At 45.6% G+C, this 23,700-nt stretch overlaps 1 protein-coding gene across 1 annotated transcript in view; it reads left to right on the plus strand.

Annotated features, from left to right (window-relative positions):
• Window positions 1-19,422, plus strand: part of LOC140722642 (uncharacterized) — a 190,577-nt gene extending 171,155 nt beyond the window's left edge. Inside the window, exon 2 of the mRNA XM_073037353.1 lies at window positions 16,640-19,422. Coding sequence (XP_072893454.1) covers window positions 17,047-18,447 — 1,401 coding nt within the window. The 5' untranslated portion in view covers window positions 16,640-17,046 and the 3' untranslated portion in view covers window positions 18,448-19,422. The remainder of the gene's footprint in view (window positions 1-16,639) is intronic.
• Window positions 19,423-23,700: the final 4,278 nt, after the last annotated feature.

The following is a 23,700-nucleotide window of genomic DNA, read 5'->3' on the forward strand; positions in this document are numbered from 1 at the left end:
GCTCAGCCCTTCGGCTCTTTCACTGGGACACGCCTAACTCCCCATCAACTCTATCCAGCTGGAATGTAATGACCAACAAATATAATTCTTGTCAGCGATTAGCTGTCTGAGTGATTCGATGACTTTTAGAGGAAGGGATATCTATGGTCCACATTGTCAGTTTAACAGGATACAAAGACGCTGCCTGAAGAACTCAATGGGCCGAGCAGCATCTGTGGAGGGAAATGGACCGTTAACATTTCGGGCCGAGACCCTCCCTCTGGGCTGAGAGTGGACGGGAAATAGAGAAAAGAGTTGAGGGGTGGGGATGGGGCAAGAGCTGGGGACTGAGTGGTGGATCCAGGTGAGGGGGAGGTGGGAAAGTGGAAATAGTGACAGGGGTGGGAGGTGAGTGGTTGGAGCAACACGGGGCTGCAGATGATTGAAATTAATTCCATAGAGGATTAACAAAGAGGTTATAGAGTATTTGTTATAAAGAGTGCAATGAAGATTCACCAGACTGATCCCTGGAGTGGTGGGGTCATCATATGAAGAAAGATCAAATGCGATAACCCTTTCATTTAGAGAATCGAGGACTGAGAGGTGAACAGATTGAAATGCACAACATCATTACCGTTTGAACCAGGGATCCTAGTCTCTGCAAGATGGCGTGTACTGTCCGGGACTAAGATGAGGGGAAATGTCTCCACTTCGAGGGTGGTGAATGTTTGTAAATCCCCACCACAGATAGTGGTGAAGACTCAGTGATCGTCCTCACATAAAACAGAGAACAGCAGATGTGTGGAGACCGAAGGGAATCGAGGAAATGAGGATCGGGCAGAAGTATCTGGCTGAGAACGGAGAGCAGCCGCCATCTTGCTGATGGTTAGAGGGGCTGAATGGCCTCCTGCTGCTTTCTCACTTAATGTTTCAGTGTTTCTGTTCAGTGAGGCCAGAGGAATGTGCATAGAAATTAGTGTTTACAGACATAGACTGATTTAAATGAAACCTGCACATTTCCTATGTGGGTCTGAATTGTGTGTCGGGATGGGGTGGGAATCGAAACTCTCACTCTGAGAGCTCTGTGACCTGGGGCTGGAGGGAACGGGACCGGGGAAGATATGGTGGGAAAAACTAAATAGGTATCTGGTTTAAATTTGGAAATAATATATTGAAATGATAAAATAATGTGGGAAATGCGGCGGTTGGCAGGGCAGTGTGTGAAGGGCGAGGAACAGTCACCGGATCACGTGGGAGACCCGCCACTCGTCACATGATCCCGTTTTATCGCAGATCGGAAGCATCTTCGGGTTTTTTTCCGAGGCTCCGCCCACCGCCTGATGACGCAATTAGCACATTACGCATGCTCACATTCCCGGGCTAGGCAGTGTTTTTTCGTTCTTTGTGAAAGCGGGTCGGCGGTGAGATCGGGATGGGGAGGGGGTTCTCGCCCCCTTAGACGGGGTGCCGGAGACGGATTATTCTCTCGGGGGCAACACCAACAATTTCCCTTCGGTGAGTATTGAAGCCGGTCCCGAGCGGGGAGGTCTGACGTTGGGTAGTGAGTTAACTTTCCCGAACTCAAACAAGAGAAAATCTGCAGATGCTGGAAATGCGAGCAACGCGCACAAAATGCTGGAGGAACTCAGCAGGCCGGGCAGAATCTAGGAAAAGAGTACAGTCGGCATTACCGGCCGAAACCCTTCGGCAGGACTGGAGAATAAAAGGTGGGGGTGGGGAGGGAGAGAGAAACACAAGGTGATCGGTGAAACCTGAAGGGGGATGGGATGAACTTTCCCGAACTGGCGGCCTCTCCTCGCTTCCTTCACAGAATCTGCCGGGGTCGGTCCGGGTTGTGAGACCTTCACACCGAACCGTCTGAGATGAGCCGCCGCTCAGCCCCTGTTGTTCTGGTCCTATTAGCAGGATGAAGTAAAACATGTTTCTATCTTGTTACTGACAGAGAATTGTATAATTTGTGTTCCGTGTGTTATCTGAAAGTACTTGCCTGTGATGCTGCTACAAGTCAGTGTTTCTCTGTACCTGTACCTTCCCGTACTTGTGCACTTGGCAATAAATTCAACAGGACCTGAGAAATCTCAGTGAGATTTGATTAGTGATGATCATCTTGGCAGCTCGGTAGGTCGAATGTATGAGACAGTACACTGTTAAATGCAAAACCCTGAACAGTGTTGCTAATCAGAGGGATCTTAGACTCCAAGTTTATCGCTCCCTGAAAGAGACTGCACAGATTGATCGGGTGGTTAAGAAGGCAAATGGCATGGTTGTCTTTATCAGTTGAAGCATTGAGTTCAAAAGTCGGGAAGTTGTGTTGCAGATTTATAAAACTAGTTAGACCACATCTGGAGTGTTTCATACAGTTCTGGTCGCTCCCATTCTCGGAAGGATATCGGGGCTTTGGAGTGGGCGCAGAAAAGGTTTACCAGGATATTGCCTGGATTAGAGGGCCTGAGCTTTAACGGGAGGTTGGACAAAATTGTGTTGTTTTCTCTGGAGCCGTGCCGGCTGGGGTGAGACTGGATGGATGTTTATAAGATTACCAGAGGATTAGAAGCCATGTCTCAGAAAGGCAGCGTCCATTAGCAAGGACCTCCAGCACCCAGGGCATGTGGTTTTCTCAATGTTACCAGCAGGTAAGGAGGTACAGAAGTCAGAATGCTCACACTCAGTGATTCAGGAACAGTTTCTTCCCCTCTGCCATCCGATTGCTAAATGGATATTGAACCCTTGAACACTACCTCACATTTAAAATATATAGTATTTCTGTTTGTTGCACGATTTTTAATTTATTCACAGAAACATAGAAAACCTACAGCACAATACAATCCCTTCGGCCCACAAAGTTGTGCCAACATGTCCCTACCTTAGGAATTACTATGGTTGCCCATAGCCCTCTATTTTTCTAAGCTAGTATTTCTTTATTTTTCTCCAGTGTCTCCAGGCACCTATCCAAAAGACCATATTCTACCCACCTCCACCACCGTTGCCGGTAGCCAATTCCACACACTCACCACTCTCTGAGTAAAAAAACTTATCTGTAACATTTCCTCTGCAACTACTCCCCAGCACCTTAAACCTGTGCTGTCTTTTCATAACCATTTCTGACCTGGGAAAAAGTCTCTGACTATCCACACGATCAATGCCTCTCATCATCTTATACACATCTATCAGGTCACCTCTCATCCTCTGTTGCTCCAAGTAGAAAAGGCCGAGTTCTCTCAAACTATTCTAATAAGGCATGCTCCCCAATCCAGGCAACATCCTCGTAAATATCCTCTGCACCATTTCTATGGTTTCCACATGCTTCGTGTAGAGAGGCAACCAGAATTGTGCACGTTGGGGTGTAACCAGCGTCACATATAGCTGCAACATTACCTCTCAGCTCCTAAATTCAATCCCATGATTAATGAAGGTCAATGCATCATATGCCTTCTTAACCACAGAGTCAACCTGCGTAGCAACTTTGAGTGTCCTATGGACTGGGACCCCAGGATCCCTCTGATCCTCCACACTGCCAAGAGTCTTACCATTAATGTTATATTCCGCCATCATGTTTGACCTAACAAAATGAACCACTTCACACTTATCTTGGTTGAACTCCATCTGCCACTTTTCAGCCCATTTTTGCATCCTATCAATGTCCCATTGAAACCTCTGACAGCCCTCCACACTATCCACAACTCCCCCAACCTTTGTGTCATCAGCAAACTTGCTAACCCATCCCTCCACTTCCTCATCCAGGTCATTTATCAAAATCACAAAGAGTAAGGGTCCCAGATATTCTGTAAATGATTTAGTTGTTTATTTTTATTATTTTATTTTGTTTTTTTCCCTTTTATAATATGTATTGCATTGAACTGCTGCTGCACAGTTTTCAAATTTCATGACACATACCGGTGATAATAAACCTGATTCTGATTCTGAGTGGACAGACAATCTATTTTTCCTTGGGGTTGAAATGTCTAATATATTTAAGGTGAGAGGAGATGTAAGCAGCAAGTTTGTTTCTTTACACAGAACGGTGGGTAGCTGGAAAACTCTGCCTGGGGTGGGAGACCCCACTGGTCACGTGATCCCGTTTGCCCCTCCCATTTAACAGCAGTTGGGCAGCACCTGTGCATCTGTTTCCGAGGCCCTGCCCTCCGGATGATGTGACACTCACTTCGCGCATGTTCACTGTCTCCGGCCGGGCGGTGTTTTCTTTTCCGCTCAGTGCTGAAGTGCATCATCTGTGGGATCGAGCGAAGGGTCCTCACCTCCTGGGTGGGGGAGCCAGGGGTCGGGATCACTGTCTGTGGGCCGAAGATATTGCGTTCCCATCGGTGAGTATTGAGACCGATCCCGAGCGGGGAGATCTGATGTTGGCGGTGAGCCCCGAACTGAGGACCAATTACTCATTTATTTTCCGATTATCTGGGCTGGTCAAAAATGTGTTGACTTCACAATCTGCATTGAACGATCCAAACCTGGAGCCCAGGCTGTCTATTTCCGCAGAGCTGAAATGGGAGACCCACCAACAGGTCATGTGAGGCTGTTTACCGTCGATTAGCCCTACCCTTCACTTTGTGATGCAAGATGACATGGTGTGTGCTCAGAGTCCCCGGATGGGTCAGGATGCTTCCTCTATGTTGTGTTGGGGGATCTAATGTTGGTCACTGAGTCCCGTTAACTTCCCCCAACTCGCCTCACTTCCTGAGGCTGCTCACATTTGTCTGTGAGCTTTGTGGCTGTTGTGTCTTCTCCTGGACTGGGGTGGGTGAGAAAGGAGAATGTCCCAGGTTTTGGGGATCTTGGATTTCACTGCCTGCTTTACCGAGGGACTGGGAAGTCTAGGGGGGAGAGTGGTTTCTGTGATGTGCACGTGGCCGAGTGGTTAAGCAATCTGAAGGTCATGAGTTTGAGCCTCAGGCCAGGCAGTGCGTTGTATCCTTGAGCATGGCACTTAACCACACATTGCTCCTGCACGTTTATAGCCCAGATGGATCAAATCACCAAATCCTGTTCCTGTGTCTTATGTATTACCATGACAGAATGATGGCTCCTTCTTATCCCATATTGTTTTGTGATGTGTGAGGGACAATAAAAGATTGTTCACTGAGATTATTATATTTGGCTTCAACGTTTAAATTTCAGTGAGTTTTGTTCTTAGTAACATTAAGCAGAAATGTTTGGTTCTCCTTTTCATTGTTAATGTGCTTCATTATCTCTCTGGTTAATGTTAGACCTGCGGTGAGAGGTTTATTGGAAGAAAAACCCCAACTGGATGCAAACCACAGCTGAAGATGTGGGAATAGCAACAAGTGAACCAGCCCGAGGACTGAGAGCATCAACTGGAGAGAACAACTCTGAATCAGCTGACTTGGAGTTCCCAATGAGTCAGTGAGGAGGAAGTTTGGTGAGCCTCATTTACTCAAACAGTGGTCCTTTATACCTGTACAATAGAAGGTGGGAAATAGTTGGTGAGACTGAATGTGCCCAGAAGAACCATTTATGCCTCTGTCAGACACAGTTGCAATCACACCAGGTCTGGTAATGTGCTTCCAGCAGCCCAGCCCTTTAAAATCACTCGCATTTTGTGGAAGTCAAATCTGGATAAAGTGGTGGAAATCGGGCAGAATCTCAAGTTGCTGGAGATCTGCACTAAAAACTGAAAATGAAGTCATCCTGACAAAATGTTATTAACCTGAATTGTAAAGATTGTTCCTCTCCCCACAGCTGTTCCTTACATGCTGAGAAGTTTGGTAATTCCAATTTCTTTTTATTACATTCATTCTGGATTGGTTTATGTTTCCTGAAATGTACCGGTTTTAATGTGGTAGTGGAAATGGCTCACTCTGTGATAGTTGAACAATAAAGTAACCACAACATTTCCCTGCAAATTACCTTGGTGCCAATTAGTTTGTTATTCCTAGAAATGTGTTCAGTACAGTTGTTGTGAACAAGGTTTACAGAATAATCTCAGGAATGTTCGGCGTTATGTATGAGGAGCATTTGATTGTTTTGGACCTGTGCTCAATGGAGTTCAGAGGGACGGTGGGGGTGGTGGAGGGATGTTTGGCAAAGTAAACCTACCAAATGCTGAAAAGCCTGGATACAGTGGACATGGAGAGCATATTTTCATTAGACTGTGATCTGACAGCACAGTCTCAGAATAAAGAAGCTTCCCTTTAAAACTGAGTGGAGAAAAAAATTTGGCCAGAAGATGTCTGATCTGTGGAATTTGTTGCCGCAGAGGTTGGTTGAACCTGCCATTCGGGTATATTTATGACAGAGATTAATATATTCATGATTGCTGAGTAGCTCAGGGTTACAGGAGGAAGGCAGGAATATGGTGTTGGAATGAAAATCAGCTGTGGTTAAATGATGGGGCAGACCAGATGGATCGAATCACCTAATTCTGTTCCTGACTGAATAATGGCTCCTCCTTATCCCATATTGTTTTGTGATGTGTGAGTAACAATAGAAAAATGTTTACTGAGATCATTATATCAGCCTTCAACGTTTTGTTCTTAGTAACATTAACCTGAAATGTTTGGTTCTCCTTTTTATTGTTATTGTGCTTCATTGTCTCTCTGGTTAAAGTTAGACCTGCGGTGAGAGGTTTATTGGAAGAAAAACCCCAACTAGAAGCAAACCACGGCTGAAGATGAGGGAACAGCACCAAGTGAACCAGCCTGAGGACTGAGAGCTTTAACTGGAGAGAACAGCTCTGCCTCAAGAGACTCTGAGATTCCATTGATTCAGTCAGGAGAAAGTTTGGTGAGTCTCATTTACTCAAAAACTGATCCTTTAGACATTACATACCTGTATAAGGGAAGGTGGGATATAGTTGGAGTGAGACTGAATGTGCCCAGAACAACCAGTTATGCCTCTGTCAGACCCAGTTGCAATCACTCCAGGTCTGGTAATGAGCTTCCAGCAACCCAGTCCTTTAAAACCACTCCCACTCTGTGGAAGTCGAATCTGGATAAAGTCACTCAGAGACTGTACGGTACAAACTCTTTATTCCAAGCACCCGGGGCTTACTTAGTTAGTCGCTCAAACAGGAACAGTCTGTGACTGTTCCCACCCAATCCACTAACTGAATAACAATTCCCCTTACACCACAGATATATCCGTCCAGATACCCCCACACAAGACAGGCTGGAGCCAAAGACATTTACTACATGACAGGCTGGAGCCCCTAAAGACAAACTACAAAATAATCATAATGGTTTACACACACAGAACAGACTGAAGCTATCCTATCTCTACATGTGAATGCGCAAGGAGATAAGCATCTTGAAACCCTAGCTAGCTACCCGCAAGAAGAAACATGACTCAGCACATCGGTTGATCATCAGCAATTTCTTTCAGAAAAACAGGCTGCTATTGTTTAACGAAGTGTTAGCCATTTTACAGACTTTATCCTTCCCTCCGTTTGATCATTACATTATCAACAATGCAGTAACTTTTTACAGAGAAAGCAACTGACGACAGCATTGACTTATCAGTTGGTAAAGACAGTGTATAACAGTAATTGTAACAGAGATGTGTACAACTATTAGGACATAATGCAGTATCATGCCCCACATATTACCAAACAGGCCTTCAAAGATCACCATTTCGACCCTTCGGTGAACCCGTGTAAATCCTGCCCTACTTTCTTGATGCTGTCAATCTCCTTTGCAGTGTGCTTGGAGAGGGGTGTAATGTTAGTAGATTCATCAGGGATATAGGTGCAGCATTCTGTGTCAATAACAGCACAGGTTCCCTCTTTCTCAGCTGGGATAAACTCTAAAGCTGTACGATTCTGTATGACTGATTGCCAGATTGCGATCATTTCAGTGGATATTTCTGTTACTTGGGCCTGTGTTTCTGTCAGGGCCCCTGCAGTATTGTGGCCAGCTCCTCAAGTGCTGTATCCAAATTGATAATCTCTCATGAATTCCCGGCTACTCCATAGCAGAGAAAAGTAATCATCCAAAATCAATCAGTCTCAGTTGTTTCTCTCAGCTGCTGGGCACCTGCAAGTATGGCCAGGATGCATGTTTCCCAGTATTGGAAGTTCTGTTTGGTTGGGGACTGAGACACCATTCCTCAAAACACTGACAGCCACAGTCATCTATGACTGGACAGCAGGTCCTCATCTCACTTCCCCGGATGTTATTTGAGAAAGCCCAGGCTGAGAGTTCCTCACTCTGGTTGAGCGGGATTACTGACATTGGAACCATAGTTTTACCATGCTGTGGAATTTCAGCACAAACCCAGCAGGCCCTGAGTTCTACCTGTTTGGCATAGGTATAACAGAAAGACGGAAATGTGTTAACATGGGGGCCCCCGGATGCTGGGGTGAGCCCTCTCAAAGACATAAACATGAACACCACTAACAACCAATACATTTTCCGTTAGTCCGAGAGAGACCTTCTACTCAGTTCCTTCAGTAACATGTTTGGCACCTAATGGTGTATCCACCGAGATTGCCCCTTCAGTTTCACACCCATGTGAGTGGTCGGCAACACCTAATATGGTCCTCTCCACCGAGGTCCAAGATTCCCTCAATCCCAGTTGTTTGTCAGGAAAAAAATATCCCAGGTTCCATGGTGGGATAGTCACCCCTCTCTGCAGAGTAGTTCTCTTCCTTGTAAGCCTGTTGCACCTGTGAATGTATGCTTGGAAAATTTTGGTTAGTTGGCATATATATGTCCCCATGTCTTCCCCTCGGGTATGAATATCCAATTTTGCTGGTAGACTTTCTGGGAGCAATGTTACACAAGGTCTTAGTCCCCAGGGTGTCTTAATGGGCCATCCATAAATGATTTCAGCTGGTGACAACCCTGTTTTCCCCTGTGGGGTAACCCTCATGTGGAACTGGGTGACGGTAGGACCTTCAACCGAGTCCAGTCTCCACTGTTAGTTTGGCCAATTTACTCTTCAGAGTGCCATTGGCTCTCTCCACTGTGCCAGCGGCCCGTGGGTGGTGTACACAGTGGAATTGTTGCTTGATAGCTAGTCCATTACGTACGCCTTTGTTTACTTTCATCACGAAGTGTGGGTCACTGTCAGAGCTCAGCATCTCTGCCAGGCTGTACCTGGGAATTATTTCCCATAATAATACCTTCACAACAGTCACAGCAGTATTAATGGTAGTTGGAACAGCTTCAACCCATCTACTAAACACATCTATAATATCTTCTGGGCGGAGACAGCTGCTTCAAAAGATGCCTGCTCAATTACTTCACTGTCCATCACTCTCGCATCGTTTCCCTGCTGGATCCACAAAGGAGCTTCCATCCTCAGAAAACGTTGCCTCGGGATTGAGGGGATATTGCTAAATGGATGGGAGAGTCTGTCCTTCTTTCGTGGTGATCCAGACAGGGGGACAGTTGGTGCGACAGACTTCTCGGCCTGAAATTACACAGAGATGGGGTACAGCATCTTGGGATTGGACACTATTAAAAGGTTGTCTTACCAGATATTCCGTCTTCACCTCAGACTCCTTCCCGTATTGGACTAGACCCGCGGCCAAGTCTTGCCAGTCTCCCTCGGTGCTGGAGGCTTGTTTCGTTAGGGTGTAGGCCAGGAACCCTGGGCTCTTTGGCTTGAACCCAGTGCAAACCCTAACAGTGGTATGGGGAACCACCAGTTCTGTCTGTCGCCAAAGGAAATCTGGAAATTCGGCCAGTAATGCAATACCGTCTCTTCCTTTAACCTCTCTAATCACTGTGACTGGGAACTTCTGTCCATCGAGGGGTGCATAATATTGGCTTTCCTCAGTGGCACACCCCGTAGGGTCAAAGCACAGAGTCACATGAGGGTCGGCTGCTGGCAGAAGGAGTGGAGTCCAAATTAAGTGCCCTCCACTTGGGGGTCGGAAACTGGAGAAGCTGTCGGTTGTTCACCTGTCAAGGGTGACAGTATTGTCTGTGCAAAGAATCTCGACTTCCAACAGACAGAGCAAGTCTCTCCCTGCTAGATTACACCCCCGTCTGGTGGTGACTGTAAATGAAACCTCACACTGGCTCCCCTGGAATTCCACCTGCAGTGGCTGGGTAAGTGAATATGTACGTTCCGTGCCTTCAAACCCTGACAGAGTGATTATAACGTCTGATAGCTGGAATCCCTTTTCCGATACTATTTCCTGATTGAGAGTGGTTGTGGTTACCCTCATATCAATCATAAACGGAACTGGATTTCCAGCAACTTGCAATATTACATTGGGCTCTTCCTGAGGGTTGGCACTCATGGTTGGAAGCATCTTCTTGTCAATTTCTAAACGGGTTGTTGTCCCCACCTGTCCCTTGGTAGGTTTTTGCTCCCATTTCTGTTCCTCAGATATAGCCCGTTCGCATCCTTCTTACCACTGAACATGTTCACTTTAAATATTAGTTCCCTTTGGGGTTGATCGAGATTCGAAAGTTGGGTCCTAATGATATGTCAAAGCTTGTCGCATTCGATTTCAGTCATTGTCAGGCCAATCCATATTATTTGTTTTAATCATGTTGGCTAACTTAGTTGGTAAGCATTGGAGCAGTAGGGCATTGAACTGGGGGGAGAGATTCCCATCATTAAAGTCTTGGTCTCCTGCGAAGGTGCCGTAGCAGGCCACAAATCGCTCTCAATAGTCTGGTCCCGATTCCCCAGGCTTAGGTTTGCATTCAGGTACTGCTGTTCAGGAGGATTTAAACTAATGTGGCAGGGGGATAGGAACAAGTGCAGAGAGACAGAGGGGTGCAAAATGAGAGTAGCAAAATTCCATATCCACCGTCAACCCTTTAAGTATCATTTGCCAGTCTATCTTAGCTAATTCATATCTCATACCTTCAAAGCTACCCTTCTTTAAGTTCAGAACCTTTGTTTCTGAATTAACTATGTCACTCTCCATCTTAATGAAGAATTCCACCATATTATGGTCACTCTTGCCCAAGGGGCCTCGCACAACAAGATTGCTAACTAACCCTTCCTCTTTGCTCAATACCTAATGTGGAATTGCCTGCTCTCTAGTTGGTTCCTCAACATTCATATGCAATGGCAAGCATTTAAAGATTGCAAGGATGAAATACAACAAGTGTTCATCCAGTTTGGCAAAAGAATAAACCAGGGAAGGTAGTGCACCCGTGGCTGACAGGGGAAACTAGGGATAGTATCAAGTCCAAAGAAGTAACATACAAATTAGCCAGAAAAAGTGGCACACCTGAGGACTGGGAGAAATTCAGAGTCCAGCAGAGGAGGACAATGGGATTAATTAGGAAAGGGAAAAAAGATTATGAGAGAAAGCTGGCAGGGAACATTAAAACTGACTGTAAAAGCTTTTATAGATAAGTGAAAAGAAAAAGATTGGTTAAGATAAATGTAGGTCCCTTACAGTTAGAATCAGGTGAATTGGTCATAGGGAACAAGGACATGGCAGACCAATTCAATAACTACTTTAGTTCTGTCTTCACTAAGGAGGACATAAATAATCTTCCGGAAATAGTAGAGGACCGAGGGTCTGGTGAGATGAAGGAACTGAGGGAAATACATGTTAGTAGAGAAGTGGTGTTAGGTAAATTGAAGGGATTAAAGGCAGATAAATTCCCAGGGCAAGATGGTCTGCATCCCAGAGTGCTTAAGAAATTAGCCCAAGAAATAGTGGATGCATTAGTGATAATTTTTCAAAACTCCTTAGATTCTGGATTAGTTTCTGAGGATTGGAGGGTGGCTAATGTTACCTTACTTTTTTTAAAAATGTGGGAGAGAGAAACCGGGAAATTATAGACCGGTTAGCCTGACATCGGTGGTGGGGAAAATGCTAGAGTTGGTTGTGAAAATGTGATAACAGCACATTTGGAAAGAGGTGAAATAATTGGACAACGTCAGCATGGATTTGTGAAAGGAAAACCATGTCTGGAGAATCTTATAGAATTTTTTGAGGATGTAACTAGTAGGATGGATAGGGGAGAACAAGTGGATGTCGTATATTTGGATTTTCAAAAGTCTTTTGACAAGGTCCCACACAGGAGATTAGTGTGCAAATTTAAAGCACACAGTATTGGTGGTATGTTATTGATGTGGATAGAGAATTGGTTGGTAAACAGGAAGCAAAGAGTGGGAATAAATGGGACCTTTTCAGATTGGCAGGCAGTCAGCAGTGGGGTACTGCAAGGCTCAGTGCTGGGACCCCAGTTGTTTACAATATATATTAATGATTTAGACGAGGGAATTAAATGCAGCATCTCCAAGTTTGCGGATGACACGAAGCTTGGCGGCAGTGTTAGCTTTGAGGATGCTAAGAGGATGCAGGGTGACTTGGATAGGTTAGGTGAGTAGGCAAATTCATGGCAGATGCAATTTAATGTGGATAAATGTGAGGTTATTCACTTTGGTTGCAAGAACAGGAAAACAGATTATTATCTGAATGGCCAATTAGGAAAAGGGGAGGTGCAATGAGACCTGGGTGTCATTGTACACCAGTCATTGAAAGTGGGCATGCAGGTACAGCAGGCGGTGAAAAAGGCAAATGGTATGTTGGCATTCATAGCAAAAGGATTTGAGTACAGGAGCAGGGAGGTTCTACTGCTGTTGTACAAGGCCTTGGTGAGACCACAGCCGGATGCAGTTTTGGTCCCCTAATCTAAGGAAAGACATTCTTGCCATAGAGGGAGTACAAAGAAGGTTCAACAGATTGATTCCTGGAATGGCAGGATTTTCATATGAAGAAAGACTGGATCGACTAGGCTTATACTCACTGGAATTTAGAAGATTGAGGGGGGATCTTATTGAAACGTATAAAATTCCAAAGGGATTGGACAGGCTAGATGCAGGAAGATTGTTTCCAATGTTGGGGGAGTCCAGAATGAGGGGTCACAGTTTATGGATAAAGGGGAAGCCTTTTAGGACCAAGATGAGGAAAAACTTCTTCACACACAGAGTGGTGAATCTGTGGAATTCTCTGCCACAGGAAACAGTTGAAGCCGGTTCATTGGCTATATTTAAGAGGGAGTTAGATATGGCCCTTGTGGCTAACGGGATCAGGGGTATGTAGAGAAAGCAGGTTCAAGGTTCTGAGTTGGATGATCAGGCATGATCATACTGAATGGCGGTGCAGGCTTGAAGGGCCTAATGGCCTACTCCTGCGCCTATTTTCTATGTTTCTATGTGTGGAAAATTAAAATCTCCCACAATCACAACCTTGTGCTTACTACAAATATCTGCTATCTCCTGACAAATTTCCTTCTCCAATTCTCGCTCCCAATTAGGTGGTTTATAATACACCCCTATAAGTGTTACTATACCTTCCCCATTCCTCAATTCCACCAAAATAGGCTCCCTAAATGAGCCCTGTAATCTATCCTGTCAAAGCACCGCTGTAGTATTTTCTCGGACAAGCATTGCGATACCTCCCCCTCTTGCCCTTCTGATTCTGTCACACCAGAAGCAACAAAATATTGGAATATTTAGTTGCCAATCACACCCCTCCTGCAACCATGTTTCACTAATAGATACAACATCATATTTCCAGTTATCAATCCATACTCTAAGCTCATCCACCTTTCTTAAAATGCTCCTAGCATTAAAATAGATGCATTCAAGAAACTTTCCACCTCTTCCTCTCTGTTTATCCCTAACGGTGCAAATAACTTTATTATCTCTTTTTTTCCCTTCTCCCCTACACCTTCAGTCTGAGCGCTCCTATATCAGGGAGGAAGTTCAAATCATCTGTGTGTTAAAAGTTTAGCCATCATGTTGACTGAAGGCAGCTGCAGGTTCATGAGCGACTGTTACTGTCAGATTCTACAGTTCTTCTGGCGGCTCAACGCACCCAGGACTGAACCCTGGTCACTGAGCTTTGGAGGAGTCTGTTCAATTGATGTTAGCCTTAAACTAGACTGGCATTTAATATTGTGGATCTGTGAAAGATAAATCAGTTCAGTATCAAATCCCGTGTCTCAGGTACTTACTGTCTCTACCACACTCACAATGTACACTAGAAAGGCCACTCAGCCCATCTGATTCCTGCCCATGTTTCTGTTCCATATCAGTATATCAAAATCTATCCCTGCCATTCCTCTCTCACCCTCCCTGAGATGACAGGTTGCAACTAGTCACCACTCCGTGGGATAGGAGATTTCCCGTGAATTTCATGGAAACATATAAATGCACAACACATTACTGATGCTTTGTCTCACATTGCTGTGCCGACCATGTATCTTACTCTAGAAGCTGCTTAGAATTACCCTGCCGCATAGCCACCTATTTTCCTAAGCTCCATGTACCTATCTGAGAGTCTCTTAAATGACCCTATTGTATCTGCCTCTACCACCGTCGCTGGCAGTGCATTCCACACACACTCCACTCTTTGCTTAAAAAACTTAGCTCTGACATCTCCTCTGTACCTACTTCCAAGCAGCTTAAACCTATTCCCCCTCATGTTAGCTGTTTCAGCCCTAGGGAAAAAGCCTCTGGCTATCTACACGACCAATGCCTCTCATCATCTTATACACCTGCATGATTTTTTCCAGGGTGAATAAGACAATGAGCTCACTGTGGTTTTGACGTTCTCTCTCTCTGTCTCTGACGTCACAGTCCCGCCTCACTCAGGCACTTAAAGTGACACTCACAGTAAGCGAACCTGCTGTCTCGTAACACAATGCACCTTTAAAGTCTGACAGCAGACTAGCGAGTGAAACTTCGATGGTGCAAAGTCAGAAACCAAAGAGTTGCCAGCCTGAGTCAGGGCTTTGGGGCTCCAGAGAGAGATGGGGTCTAGAGTTTACCAGGAGGAGGAGGAATCAGACCAGCAGGATGTGGCTACAAAAGAAAGAAAAGAAACATTTGGAAACTGGTTGACCGAAATAATGGTGGTTAATTTCAGGCAGCAAATGTGGAGAGGAATAAAAAGACAATGTTTAGGCCGAGCCCCTTCAGCATGCTTAGCCTGTGTACTCCGCTGCTTAGTTGCTCTCTGAATTGCAGAGTTCCTCCAGCGTTTTGTGTGTGTGCATCTCTGTATTCCCAGCAACTGCAGAATCTCCTGTGTTTTATATCTGCATTTTACTTTGGCATTAGATACACGTTGATATTGAGTATATTGTTTATGGGAGCCGCTTTCTACGTTAAAACAGCTGCAGATTTTTTCTATACACACTATAAAAAAAATGAGGTATGGACATTGAACCGGTGCTTGCAGAAATGGTTAATGGCACCGTGATTACCCAGAGGGCCATGCGTTAAGAATTTTGCCGGCGCTGAAGCGCCGATGAAATACACCAACGTCAGGCTGAGGACGTCCCCGAGTATCACGCATGCGCGCAGTACACAGAAGGCCTTGAAAATGTCGGGTGCAGGTAAGACCGATTCTCCATGTTTTTATCTAAAACACCGACTTTGGGACAATTCCTGTGAAATCCGGACACCATGGCCAACAATCCCGGGACAGTCCTGCTCTTGTCCATGTCTCTCATCCCCACGATCCATACACGGGCCCAAGGGAGCTTCCGGCTTCTGAGTGAATGGGAACCGACGGATCTCTCAGACAGAGCTGAGCTCCGGCTATAATAAAGGCAAGGATTAGGAACTCAGAGAACAAAATCTTTTACATCACCAGTTGAGAAAATCACCTTTGTTCTATCTCCAATCACTAACAACAGAAAATCTGCAGATGCTGGAAATCCAAGCAACACTCACAAAATGCTGGAGGAATTCAGCATTAGTACTCTTTTCCATAGATGCTGCCTGGCCTGCTGAGTTCCTCCAGCATTTTGTGCCTGTTGCTTGTTCTACCTCCTCTTGTTCTGGACTTTTCTACCCATGAGAACATGTTTTGTCCCATTTTCTCTGGGTACTTAATGATATCAAACACCTTTGCCAGGGGAAGCAAGCAGCTTTCACATCCCAAATGTGCCAGGCTCTAATGAGACAGACTACTGCCCTTCCCTTCATATTCATTGGCATTGCCATCACTGAGTTCACCACTGTCAGTCATTGAGGGAGGCTTCAGGGGAATACAGAAACTGGTGATACTTGTGTGTATTCTGGTGTTGCAAAAGTTGCTGGAGAATTTGCAAGTGGGAAGAAGTGGAGTGATATTTGGAAATCTGACTTTTTAAAGCGTAACTTAGCAAGCAAACCACACATGGACAATATGTAAAAACTTTGGTGAGAAAATCCTTCATTACCCATTACAGGCCAGCTTCATAGGTTGTGTGAGAATGCAGATGAACTGGATCGAACCCAGAGGAGATCAATGTTCCTATCGACAGTGATTTGCCAGCTGTTAAAATGAATACCTCTCTATAAAAATTCACTGTGCACAACTTGTCACTGGGTAAAAAAAATACACAGTGCAAGATTTATGTACACACTAGTTATTACAAGTTAGAGGGGGTATTGGAGGGAAGATGGGGAGACCTGTAGTGTCCCTGATGCCCTCACATACAAGATGTGCATCCAGCTGCAGCTTGTAACCCTGCACTGTAAGGAGTTGGAACTTGAAACGCATATGGGAATTGATGGTCATTCCAGATACCAGCACTCTGCCCAGTCAGGAGATGATTTATCTTCCAACTTGGGTTTAACCTCACTGTAACAGTGTGATACCAAATCAAACCTTGGCAACTCAAGTGATCTCATTTGAAATGTTGTCCTACACCCATTGATAGATTTTGTAAATCTTTTACAGGTTAAAAACGAGAAGGAATTTGTCTCCAGGAATCTCAAACACGACACGCCAGTTTTGTTGTCTCTGTCTAGATATTTAAGAAGTGGAGCAAGGGATTCAATTGACCATCCTTCCTGCTCAGACTGTGGGGAGGGATTCACTTGGTCATTTGAACATCTAGCAAGCCCGTCATCTTACAGAGGAGAAAGGCCTTTCACCTGCTCAGACAGTGGGAATGGATTCACTCGGTTATAACAATTGAAGGTACGTCAGCAAGTTCACACTGCGCTAGGCCATTCACCTGTTCTGTGTGTGAGAAAGGATTCTGTCGGGCATCCCACCTGTGGACACACCAGTCAGATCACACTGGGCAGAGGCTGGTCATCTGCTGAATTTCAGGGAAGGGATTCTCTCGGTCATCTGACCTAATGGCACACCAGCGTGTTCACACCAGGGGGCGGCCATTCACCTGCACAGTCTGCGGGAAGGGATTCACTGCATCATCCAACCTACTGGTACATCAGCGAGTTCACACTGGGGAGAGGCCATTCACCTGCTCAGTCTGTGGGAAGAGATTCACTCAGTCATCCCACCTACAGAGTCATCAGCGAGTTCACACTGGGGAGAAGTCGTTCACCTGCTCAGACTGTGGGAAGAGTTTCACTCGGTCATCCCGACTACTGGCACACCAGTCAGTTCATACTGGGGAGAAGCCATTCACCTGCTCACTCTGTGGGAAGGGATTCACTCAGTCATCCCACCTACTGAGACATCAGCGAGTTCACACTGGGGAGAGGCCCTTCACCTGCTCAGTCTGTAGGAAGGGATTCACTGAGTCATCCACCCTACAGAGTCATCAGCGAGTTCACACTGGGGAGAGGCCATACACATGTTCAGTCTGTGGGAAGAGATTCACTCATTCATCCCACCTACAGAATCATCAGCGAGTTCACACTGGGGAGAGGCCATTCACCTGCTCAGTCTGTGGGAAGGGGTTCAGTCAGTCATCTGACCTGCAGAGACATCAGAGACTTCACACTGGGGAGAAGTTGTTCACCTGCTCAGAATGTGGGAAGGGATTCATACTGTCATCCTACCTACAGAGACATCAGCGATTTCACACTGGGGAGAAACCATTCACCTGCTTACTCTGTGGGAAGGGATTCACTGAGTCATCCACCCTACAGAGACATCAGAGAGTTCACACTGGGGAGAAGCCATTCACCTGCTCAGTCTGTGGGAAGAGATTCACTGATTCATCCCACCTACACAGTCATCAGCAAGTTCACACTGGGGAGAAGCCGTTCACCTGCTCAGACTGTGGGAAGAGTTTCACTCGGTCATCCCAACTACTGGCACACCAGTCAGTTCATACTGGGGTGAAGCCATACACCTGCTCAGTCTGTGGGAAGGGATTCACTCAGTCATCCACCCTACTGGTACATCAGCGAGTTCACACTGGGGAGAAGCCGTTCACCTGCTCAGACTGTGGGAAGGGATTCACTCATTCATCCAGCCTACAGAGTCATCAGCGAGTTCACACTGGGGAGAAGCCGTTCACCTGCTCAGACTGTGGGAAGAGTTTCACTCGGTCATCCCACCTACAGAGACATCAGCGAGTTCACACTGGAGAGAAGCCGTTCACCTGCTCAGTCTGTGGGAAGAGATTCACTCGGTCATCCCACCTACAGAGACATCAGCGAGTTCACACTGGGGAGAAGCCGTTAATCTGCTCACTCTGTGGGAGGGGATTCACTCAGTCATCCCACCTACAGAATCAGCGAGTTCACACTGGGAAGAAGCCGTTCACCTGCTCAGACTGCGGGTAGAGTTTCACTCGATCATCCCAACTACTGGCACACCAGTCAGTTCACACTGGGGAGAAGCCATACACCTGCTCAGTCTGTGGGAAGGGATTCTCTGAGTCAATAAACATTACTGAGTCATCAGCGAGTTCATACTGGGGAGAAGCCATTCACCTGCTCAGTCTGTGGGAAGGGATTCACTCAGTCATCCCACCTACAGAATCATCAGCGAGTTCACACTGGGGAAAAGCCGTTCACCTGCTTAGACTATGGGATAGGATTCACTCAGTCATCACAACTACTAGCACACCAGTCAGTTCACAGTGGGGACTGGCCGTTGTTATGAATCCCTGGGTTTCCTTTGCTGTGGACTGTCATTTTAAGAGAGAGAGACAGAGATTAAGAAGGTGAATCAGTCTGACTTGCAGCTTGTTTACATCGCTCGCAGCTTGTTTAGTTTTAACTGAGGACACAGACACTCAGAGTCAGTTGGAGACGAAGGAGGAAAAATGGAAGGATCGAAACCAGAGAACTAGTGACCAAGGGTCACTGTTTAGAAGTTTCCTATGCCCTCAATGGTGGGTTAATTATCGATTCATGTACATCGAATGTGTGGTTGTCACATTGTTTGATCCATAGGAGTGGATCTGATTTGGGATATCCTGTGGAGACCACTTATGTGTTAACCCTTGCCTGGCTGTGGTGTGGTAGTTCACTTGAAGACGATACCCCTCGTGACAAGTCACTTTTGGTGATAATCAGTATGTGGATTTGGAATGATGACGGATAAAATCTACAGCGACTGTTCTTTCATTTTACAACCATGGAACCTGAGGAATTCTACATATTTGCCTTCTCTCGCTATTTACCCTGGATTACAAATCTCTCTCTCTTATCGCCTATTCTGTAGTTGAACTGAACTTTCATACTTTACCATCTTATCTTGTTTAAGTTGCATATTACAAGTAGATTCTAATAAAGACAGATTTAACATCAAAATCAGACTCCAGGTGTAGTCTATTGCTGCTGGCTTGTTTCTAAAGCATTCTGGTTCATAACAAATTTGGGACCTGCGTCTGGGATATGAACAAATTTGGGGGCTATTGATCGATGAATTATCGATTTGATTGGGGAAATCCCTTTTGATTTATTTGTGTGTGGAAATCAGCAGCAGTGGACATTTATAAATTTCTGGAAGCAACAACCCCTAAGGCATTAGGAAAAGCCAAAAAGAATGAATTGCTGACTGTTGCTACTGGGCTGAATCTTAAGCAGGTAAGGGGGTGTGAAGGACCAGGGCAAGCATAAAACTGGGAGAGGAGGTAAAGGTAAAACAATAGGGGTTATATTATAAAATATAGGCATCCACCCCCTTTTTCAGAGACTGGGATCCCTGGTTCAACCGGTAATGATGTGCATTTCAATGTGTTCACCTCTCAGTCCTCGATTCTCTAAATGAAAGGGTTATCACATTTGATCTTCCTTCATATGATGACCCAACCATTTCAGGGATCAGTCTGTTGAAACTTCATTGCACTCTCTATAACAAATACTCGCTAACCACTTTGTTAATCCTCTGTGCAAAAAATGTCCATCTTCCGCAGCCCCGTTTTGCCCCAACCACTCACCTCCTACCCCTGTCATTGGCCCCACTTGCAGGTCAACCGTCTGCTGGTGTTTCCCCCCCAATGTGAATCCCTCTGCTCACCACCACCGTGGGCTCAGATTTTTCCACAGATTTCCACCGGGACAAACATCCTGTCCGCCCCCTCTCACATCATCTTCACCCTTTCAATAAAATCCCTCCTCTCCCTCCCCAGGGAACTGGCATCAAACCGACGGGCCGAGCAGTCTCCTCCTACCTCTCGGTGACACATCAGACTCCGGCCGCAGAAGACGCTTCACAAATGCCCCAACTTCCCTTGGAGGAAAATGGAAATAAATCAAAAAACGGAGATTTACTCCGCTGTGATATGGAGTTTGAGGCCGGAGCGGGAGGCGAACTCAGTGGGGGTAAGGCCCTCTGGACTTGGTGGTAACAAGTGATTGACATTGCTTTGCACCAATGGGAATTGCGCAGACCCTGAATCCTCTGTTGACAGCAGTGCGGAAGGGTTCGTCACGTGATTATTAGCCCAGCTATTAAACTGATAAAGCCTGAGCTTACCAGCGCATGGATGACGTAAGACGCTGTGCACGTAAGGGCAGATCCCGGTATGGGAAGCCCATGCCTGACGTCAGGCGCGATGGGGTCTGTGTGACGTCACCTGTGGGGATGCACTCACATTTAAATGCACCTTAATGTGCGTTTCTTATGATTTCAGAGGGAAAACAACATTAATCACCGGTTTCGTAACTGAATCCAGTGTTGTGAGATGTAAAGTCCCCTGTTATGTGTCCGGCTGTGCCGTGTTGTTTGGGGGCTATTGATCGATTAATTATCGTTTTGATTAGGCATATCCCTTTTGATTTATTTGTGTGTGGAAATCAGCAGCAGTGGATATTGATAAATTTCTGTAGGGTGGATGACTGAGTGAATCCCTTCCCACGTACTTCCTCATCCAAGTCATCCACTCTTGGTCTTCCTGGAATCATTCTTTGAAACTTCTCTGGACCCATTCCAATACGAGCACATCCTTTGCTCAGATAATAAGTCGGAAGTACAGGTCAGAATCTGCTCACAATACACCAACAGTGATCTGCCCAATGCGTTATAAAGCTATAGTATCGCATCCTTGCTCTTATATTGCTAACATTGCAGTTGTCATCCTTAATCAACTCCATCTGCAAGCAAACCTTTAGGGCCTCTTGCTCAAGGACTCACAAGCACTTATGCACCTCTAATTTTCTCAGGTTTCTCCCATTTATTTTTCTACGCCCAATTACTTCTACCAAATGTACATGACTTGCATACACTGTATTTCAACTGCTACTTTGCTGGCATTCTCCAGACCTATCGAAGTCCTTCTGCAGACTCCCGCTTTGCTCTAAACTACCTGTCCCGTACCTATCCTTGTATCAACTGCAATGTTCGTCACCAAGGTAACAATTCCGTCATCCATATCATTCAGATTTAACATGAAACGATGCGGTCTCAATACTGACCCCTACAGAACAGCATTAGTTACCGACAGCAAAACAGAATTGCCCACATTATTCTGACTCTTTCTCCCTTGTCAGTACAAGTTTCTTTCCTGTAATTCCATGAGCTGTGATCCTGTTAAGCAGCCTCACGTGCAGCACCTTAGAAACATAGAAAACCTGCAGCACGTTACAGGCCCTTTGGCTCACAAAGCGATGCCGAACATGTCCTTGTTCTAGAAATGCCAAGGGTTACCTACAGTTCTCTATTTTTCTCAGCTCCGTGTACCTATCCAGGAGTCTCTTAAAAGACCCTGTCGTGTCCACCTCCACCACCATTGCCGGCAGCCCATTCCAAGCACTCACCACTCTCTGTGTAAAAAACTTACCCCTGACATCTCCTCTGTACCTACTTCCAAGCATCTTCAAACTATGCCCTCTCGTGCTAGCAATTTCAGCCCTGGGAAAAAGCCTCGAACTATCCACACGATCAATGTCTCTCATTTTCTTGAACACCTCTATCAGGTCACCTCTGATCCTCCATCACTCCAAGGAGAAAAGACTGCGTTCACTCAACCTATTCTCAAAAGGCATGTACCCCAATCCAGACAACATCCTTGTAAATCTCCTCAGCACCCTTTCTATGGCTTCCACATCCTTCCTGTAGTTTGGCGACCAGAACTGAGCAGAGTACTCCAAGTGGGGTCTGACCAAAGTCCTATATATCTGCAACATTACATCTCGGCTTTTAAACTCAAGCCTGCGGTTGATTAAGGCCAATGCACAGTGTGGCTACTTAACCACAGAGTCAACCTACATAGCAGCTTTGAGTCTCCTATGGACTCCGTCCCCAAGGTCCCTCTGTTCCTCCACACTGCCAAGAGGCTTACCATTAATACTATATTCTATCATACTTGACCGAAGAAAATGAACCACATCACACTTCTTTGGGTTGAACTCCATTTGCCACTTCTCAGCCCAGGTTTGCAGACTATCAATATCCCCCTGCAACCTAACCCAACCTTTGTGTCATCAGCAAATTTACTAACTCGTACCTCCACTTCCTCATCCAGGTCATTTATAAAAGTCACGAAGGGTAGGGGTCCCAGAACCGATCCCTGAGGCAGACCACTGGTCACCGACCTCCATGCAGAATATGACGAGTCTACAACCACTCTTTGTCTTCTGTGAGCAAGCCAGTTCTGGATGCACAAAGCAAAGTGCCCTTGGATCCCATGCCTCCTTACTTTCTCAATAAGCCTTGCATGGGGTACCTTGTTGAAGATCATGTGAAAATCCAAGCAAACAACATACACTGCCTCTGCTTTATCTATCTTGCCTGTTATTTCCGCAAAGTATTCCAAGAGATTTGTCAGTGAAGATTTCCTCGAAAGAATCCGGCTGACTTTGGCCTACTTCATCATGTTTCCCCAATTACAGTACCCAAAAAACACACTCTTAGTACACTCTAACATCTTCCTGACCACTAAGGTCAGACTAACTGTCCAATAATTTTCTTTCTTGTGCCCCCTCTCTTCTTAAAGAGTGGAGTGACATTTGCAAATTTCTGGTCCACCAGAACCGTTCCAAAATCTAGTGATTTGTGACAGATCATTACTCATCACTTGAAGAGAAAACTAAGGGGGAACTTCTTCATTCAGAGGCGGTGAGAGTGTGCACCGAGCTGCCAGAGCAAGTGGCAGGGACGATTGTAATCTTTAAGAGAAGTTTGCTTAGGTCACTAGATGAGAAGGATATGGAGGGCTATGGTCCAGGTGGAAGTAGTTGGAACTCGGAAGATGAATGCTTTAGTACGGACTAGACTGGCCGAATGGCATTTTCCTGTGTTGTAGTGTTTTATGACTCTAATGCCTTCACAATCTCTTAAGATACCTCTTTCTGAACTCTGCGGTGTCTTATCTACCTTCAGGCCTTTCAGCTTCAAAAACACCTCTCCTTGGTAAAAGCATGTATCCTCACTTCTGCCCCAGGTACTGCTGAATGTTTGGCATTTATGTAATAAATTTAATGACACAAATGTAGTGGGTGAGTTCAATCTGCAGGAGGATTGGGAAAGTCAGATTGGTGTGAGATCGCAAAAGAGGGGATGTATTGAATGCTAACGAAATGGCTTTTTAGAGCAGCTGATGGTTGAGCCTACTCGGGGAAATGCTATCTTACATTGGGTGCTGTGTA

Source organism: Hemitrygon akajei, unplaced genomic scaffold (assembly GCF_048418815.1).
Source record: "Hemitrygon akajei unplaced genomic scaffold, sHemAka1.3 Scf000082, whole genome shotgun sequence".
Lineage (NCBI taxonomy): Eukaryota > Metazoa > Chordata > Chondrichthyes > Myliobatiformes > Dasyatidae > Hemitrygon > Hemitrygon akajei.